The 6,881-nt window shown below is 31.3% G+C and overlaps 1 protein-coding gene across 1 annotated transcript; it reads left to right on the plus strand.

Moving 5' to 3' along the window:
* Positions 1-2,060: 2,060 nt before the first annotated feature.
* LOC114387110 (transcription factor MYB108-like) lies at positions 2,061-4,429 on the plus strand. Its single transcript, XM_028347242.1, has 3 exons — positions 2,061-2,399; positions 2,993-3,122; positions 3,371-4,429. Exons 1-3 carry the CDS (start codon positions 2,228-2,230, stop codon positions 4,092-4,094), a joined length of 1,026 nt encoding a protein of 341 aa, XP_028203043.1. The 5' UTR covers positions 2,061-2,227; the 3' UTR covers positions 4,095-4,429.
* Positions 4,430-6,881: the final 2,452 nt, after the last annotated feature.

Below are 6,881 nucleotides of genomic sequence, written 5' to 3' on the forward strand. Positions count from 1 at the left end.
ATATTGAGAACTAAAATAATGATTCACTCTTTTTTTTCTTCTTTAAATTTAAATCAATTATATTTTTCTTAAATAAGATTCTCATATAATTTATGAGATATTGACTAAATTTGTACATTTTAAATCGTTCTTGTCTTCCTTTTAAAAAAAAATCGTCCTTGTCGATCTTTTTTATACAGAGGTCATTTTTCATGGGAGGTAATTGGACCATTATTTGAATTAATAGTTATAGATAAATTTAAATTATTGGTCCCACTATTAAATTTTAATTGGTACCACTATTGAATCATAATAAATTTTCAAAATTAAAGCAGCACTTAATTACGATATTGAACTTTTTCAGGTTATTTAATTGTGATAAAGGAGAGGAATAAGCATATAGAATCATAGGGGGTATAAAGTCATTCGAGAATATCTGGAAACATAAATTTATAAAGAAAAAACAGAGAGAGAGAGAGAGAGAATCTCTCAACAACCGCAGTATTAACTGGAACTTGAAGCATGAAAATGAAAATTTTCGAATATATTTATGAAGATAATTTAATTAAAGTATAGTATTTTTATTTACTAAAATCATAACGTGTTTTTTTTAAATACATTCTATATTTTTTATTCACTTATTTGATTTTTATTTTATATTTTATTTGCTAACCACATTAATTAGTGCGTATTTTATTTCTGATAATATATAATCTTTCAAATTATTGAAACGTAGGAAAATGTTTTCTAAAATAAATTAACACCAAACGATGATTAAATTATTTGCTTATAAAGTTCAACTAAATACAATTTATACAAATTAAAAATTATAAAAATCAACTTTTCATCATAGTAATTGACACAAAAATAATAAACCAGCAGGAGTTTTAAATTTACAAGAGAAACATTTTCCACTAAACTATTTAAATAATTAATTAATAAATAAAAAAGCTACCAAGAAAATATTATTTAGAAAAAATGAGCGTGAATATTTTCTGTAATAATTCTAAGGAGTAAATATCTTTTTATGAATAAAATTTAAATATATAAAAAATGTTTTTGTCTCAAACTATTTTTTGAAAATTTACTTCTAGTCTCTAAGCAATTTTTTTAGCATTTTTAGTTTATATATTTTTCATTTGGTTAATATTTTGAGTTCATATTAATTGACAACACATTATCAAATAGTTTAATATGATAGTTACACATATTTTTATTTTAGATAAATCATGTTTCAAATCTCCATTGAACTAGTTTTATATCATCATCAACTAACAAGTTTTACTAGTTGATAATGTGATAAGTCAAGTGATTACAAACATGACTATTACATCATCACTAAATGGTAACAGAAATTAAAAATGCTAATGAAAAAAAATAATATAAGATTAAAAAACAAAAATTATTTAAAAACTAAAAATGAATTTTGCAAAAAATTTAGAGATAAACATATTTAACTCTAATTCTAAATATGTTAACCCAAATTGTTATAGCAGGATATTATTATTATATTCTGTCCCTAAGTCTCATTTTTAACAGGAGTATCCATTACTACAAGGGCAATAATTTTGAAAATAAAAATAGTTATTTAAAGTAATAAAATATATTTATAATATTCAATGTTATAATTATTTTAATTCAAATATTAAATATGTAACTGTATTATTATGTATTAAATATCAGCAGACAAAATCATCACCTATTTATCTGAGGACTCGATAGAATTGTATCCCGTGAAAAAATGCCTGTAATCTGTGGAAAAAATATATTATTATGAGCACGTAACATTTGATAGAGTCATCGAACGCACGCGCACACAACAAAAGCCGGAAAAGTCAAACTATAGCGTCAAAGTTCGTAGCCTTTTCTTACTTACAAAGCCATAATAATAATAATAATAATAATAATAATATATTATTTTCCTCCTAATTATCATTTAAGTATTCGTTAATTAAATCATTTTTTTTTACTACTTCAGCTTAGTTTTCTACTTTCCCTCTTACTCTCTCTCTCTCTCTCATAATCCCATCCCAACTCTATGGTTTACTACTCCATCCTTGAATATCTATATAAAGCCCCCACCCTTCTTTATCCTCTTCGTAATAAGGCAAAACCCTCTCTCTCTCTCTCTCTCTCTCTCAATTTGTTTACCTCTTCAACTCAACCACACTTCTAAGATCAAAAGCTACCTTTGTTGCTTTGAGTTTGAACTTTGAATCAATCAATCAATCAAAGTGGGTGGTGACTCATGGAAGTGAAAGGAAGGATAAGCAACTCCACCATCACCACCACCACAATCCAAAGTGAGGATGAGATGGACCTTCGAAGAGGTCCTTGGACCGTCGATGAGGATCTTGCTCTCATCAATTACATTGCTAATCATGGTGAAGGTCGATGGAACTCCCTAGCTCGTTCAGCTGGTAATTAATAATATACATAAACCTTTTTCTTTCTTTCTAAGTTTTTATCCCAATATAATACTATACCATAGGATACAAGTGATATATTTCATGATTGCAATTGTTGACACGAAAATTAGTTCCACTATTTTCTTCAACACCGCCTTTCTATCTTCTACACCTCTATGATTATTGTGGTGTGAAAAGCCCTTCTCACTTTCTCGTCCCGTTTCATCACCAATCAATTTCTTTGGGGGTAGAAAAGCCAAAGTTTGCGGTTTTCTAATATATATGAAGAGCATCATGATATGGTAGTGGATTATGTTAGCCAGGACTTTATAATATGGCACATACTTGTTCGTGGTGGGGCATAAAAATGAAATATGTAATTATAGGTTGTCGATAGTTGCTTGTCCGCATCCCCCATTCATGAAAAATGAAAAAAAGGAGTTATATGAATTGATACCACAACTAAAAAAAATCATATATTTGTACAGAAAAAATAAAAGTACCATAAAGGAAAAAAGAAAATGCTCTTTCTTTATTTCCTTCATTATAGTAGTATTTTGCTCCCTTAGAACTTTACCAATACAAGCAATTTCATTTTGTTGCAGGACTCAAACGAACTGGCAAGAGCTGCAGATTGAGATGGTTGAATTATTTGCGTCCCGATGTTCGACGTGGCAACATCACACTTGAAGAACAGCTTCTTATTCTCGAGCTCCATGGTCGCTGGGGAAACCGGTAATAAAAAATTAATATTTACTGATAAGAAAATTTTTTTTTTCTTGCATTTTTCATTACATATATTAATTTTTTTTCTTCATCTCTTTTTCTTTCACCCATACACTTAAAATAAGGTTTTACATTTTCCAAAATTAAATATGCATGCAAGATGCAACCAAACATTATACCCTTTTTTTTAAATTAAATTATTCATGATTATTAATCTAAATTCCCAGATTGTGATTTAGTTATATTGATTTGATCAGATGGTCTAAAATTGCTCAATATTTGCCTGGAAGAACCGATAATGAGATAAAGAATTATTGGAGAACCCGTGTCCAAAAGCAAGCCAAGCAACTCAAATGTGACGTGAATAGCAAGCAATTCAAGGATGCCATGCGCTACCTTTGGATGCCAAGGCTGGTGGAGCGCATTCAAGCCGCCGCCGCGGCCGCCACCACTGCCACGGCCACCGTGGGTTCTCCAACGGCATCAGCTAGTGCTACTACAACCATCACCACTAACAACAACGCCACCACATACAACTACGAGAACAACAACAACAACAACCTTAACAACAGTTTTGAAGTGCACAGTGGGAACATGATGTTGAGAAATCCAGCAATCATGAACATTAATAATTTTGTTGGTTCACACAGTTACACTCCAGAGAATAATAGCACGGGTGCCTCATCGGATTCATTTGGTGCTCAGGTTTCGCCTGTCTCGGACTTGACTCAGGATTATTACAATAATGTCACGGTTGAGAATAATAACAACAACAATAACCCTAATCCTGAGTATTACCAACAAGCACATGATCAATTGAGTTTCTTAGACTGCATCACAAGCCCTTCAGGGTTGTTCGATTTCCAGTCCATGGAACCAAACACCCCGTGGATTCAGAGTAATGTTGGGGACACGTCAACCAACGGTTTCTGGAATGTTGAAAACATGTTGCTCTTTCAACAACTCTCTGACAACATGTGAAACATCAATTCGTAGGAGAATTCATGGTGAGAGGGACTAAAAAAACTGTGAAGGGTTGTGAAATTTACAGATGATAAAATTATATAATTAAGTAGAAAAATGAGCAAATAGAATAAATTCATATGTAGGACACACGTAGGATCCACGACATGGACATAGATTTTAAACTAAGGACACTCTAAGAGCAAAGAGAAGGAAACTGTGAATTATTTTTAAGTTTAATTTGTACGGACTTTTTTTTTTCTTTGATTTTCCTTATTTTTAGAGGGGGTGGGGAAATATTTGTAATTTGAGCTTTCTTTATAGTATAAGATTCCATTCTTTGAAATTATTAATCTCTGTTCTGCAGTTTTGTTTTGATTCCGATCTTAATTCCCTAGCTAGCTAGAGATCACTAGTAGTAGTGAGTGCATTATGGATGCATGATCGTACAAATTAATTAAATTATATTATAACCTAAAGACGTGTGCATAATTGACTCCACACAACAAACCCGAACCCTTTATTTCATTTGTCAATTCCCTATTACAACTGTTATATTTATATACTTACATATAAGTAATTATAAGTAATCCCACTTTCTGAACCTTGTCCACGGGACCTGAACCAAACCCCGCAAAGTGTATTTCTAGATCGTTAAAAAAGAGGTGGAAAGCAATTGTAATTTTTTTAGACGTGGTCTTGTATTATTGGTATGTTCAAGTTGGCCCTTAGCGACAAAACTTACAAAAGTTTAAACATAAGCCTCCATTATTACCATCGTTATAATGATCTTAAAGCTTCAATTTGCCAGCTAAGTACGATTCCAAGGACCCTACCCCAAATTTCTCTCACGCTTTGTTGGATTTCGTACGAACATAGCTCCACTGATCCAAAATTACCAACTTTCAGTCCAATCCATACAAGCCAAGATGCCCTCAAGGGTAATTTCGTAAATCCCTGCGCTGCACGTGCAAGGTTCATGAGTTGCAAAACGTGAAGGAATAGTAGAGAGAAGGAGGGAGGAGATGGTGGTGGCGGCGGGGAATCTTTGTAGGCCGCGTGCCTATACGAGAAGCCATCCATGTGGTCCCGTAGAAAGAGGTGTTTAGAACTTGCCACGCGTAATATTATATTATATTCCAAATATAATAAACTAATACAGTAATTTTTTAAATGATTTTTTTTTTGTTAATCAGTATGTTTAAAACATTAATTAAGAAATTAAAATAACAAATATTTATTATGAAAATAATAGAAGAATGTAAAAATTTACCACAACATAATTTTACACCATTAATTCAATAAAATATATATTTTATTTTAATCAATATTCAAATAACATTCCCTAGTATTTGTTTTGTTAACAGAAAAAGATTGAAAGTGGCAGAAATAATAAGTTGCGTACCTTAATTAGGGTTCGTGGATCGACAGGACCGTGGCACTTGAAGCCGCAATCGACACATAGAGTATTCATATTGCTCTTCCCTCTCTTTCCTTTAATATACTACTGGTATTAATTATTCGTATAGTACAACCCACCGAATTTCTTATAACAAAAAATGTAATTTCTATGCAGTAAGGATGACCAAATAATCTAATATACTGGGTTCACAGCAAGGGTAAGGGAAATGTATGTAATAGCTGGTATTGAATAGGATGTGTTTATCGTAGGGGACGTGAAGGAACATAGCAAGGGATGTGTACTTAGCTAGTATTGCAGAGTCATGAGGAACTTATGAATTATCTACTTTAATGTTTGTGTGTAATGGGTTTTGGGTACCCTTGTACCCATAATATTAATAATATTTGGCTGATAAAAAAAAATATGTTTTTTTTACAATTTTTTAGTTGTTTTCTATGTATTGAACTAGTTAATTATATAAAATGACACGAAAAGACATTTATATAACTTATTTTATGTTGTAGACAATACATATATTTAGGTAATTATATCAAACATTATTTTTTCAAGCATAAGATCGTACTCAAGATTTTACTGGAGAATTAAGGGTGTAATATCCAAAACTAACCACGTGTTTGTAAAAGAAAATAATGTTTTTAATAATGATAATTAAAGTGTAATGTTTATATATATTTTTATTTAAACTACTAAAGTAATTCTATATGAAAACGATAAATATTTTTTAACCAATATTCTTATAACAAGTGTCCACACACAAAAAAAAATCGAGTTTAGTCAATTGGAACGTGACAATTAAGTATCCCTTTACTCAAAACATTATAGTTCATTGTAATTAACTGAATAATTGGTCAGCCAAGGCAAGTAATTAACCGTCTCGGCTCATTATATATATATATATATATATATTAATGAGGCAATAAGGTAATACTTAGCTTAAATTATTCAAATACTGCAGTATGTGCTTTATTTATTTATTTTGATCGAGCATGTATGTTTCAGTTGAGTAGGTGTAAATTGATGAATGTTAACATCTTTTAGTTAGTATTCCTTTACACTAAATAAACTTATGAGTGACCCCTGATAAAGATACGTATGAGAAACGTATTCCGATATGCAAGTTGAGTATACATAAAAGAAGAAAGTACATAACTGGACTCCACCACAACCCAAACGGTGCGCTAGCTAAGACTTTTTAAGTTTTTATCCTTGAGCCACATTTGAGAGTTCTTGCAATGTTCGTCCACGTACGATTCTAACCCGGAGAAGAGTACTTCGTAGTCAATAAGTAGGGCCCACGTGGGCATGGAAGAACCAAAGCCCAGAGGAACATGTGGAACTAAATTTTGATTGCACCATTAAGGTATCTGAAATATGTGTGATGA

Source organism: Glycine soja, chromosome 15, assembly GCF_004193775.1.
Source record: "Glycine soja cultivar W05 chromosome 15, ASM419377v2, whole genome shotgun sequence".
Classification (NCBI taxonomy): domain Eukaryota; kingdom Viridiplantae; phylum Streptophyta; class Magnoliopsida; order Fabales; family Fabaceae; genus Glycine; species Glycine soja.

What these genes read in the sequence shown, in the direction of transcription:
- LOC114387110 (XM_028347242.1), top strand. Translation starts at nt 2,228, where the DNA reads ATGGAAGTGAAAGGAAGGATAAGCAACTCCACCATCACCACCACCACA. An exon ending in CTCCCTAGCTCGTTCAGCTG is followed by an intron (nt 2,400 to 2,992) that starts GTAATTAATAAT and finishes ATTTTGTTGCAG; the next exon opens with GACTCAAACGAACTGGCAAG. An exon ending in CATGGTCGCTGGGGAAACCG is followed by an intron (nt 3,123 to 3,370) that starts GTAATAAAAAAT and finishes TGATTTGATCAG; the next exon opens with ATGGTCTAAAATTGCTCAAT.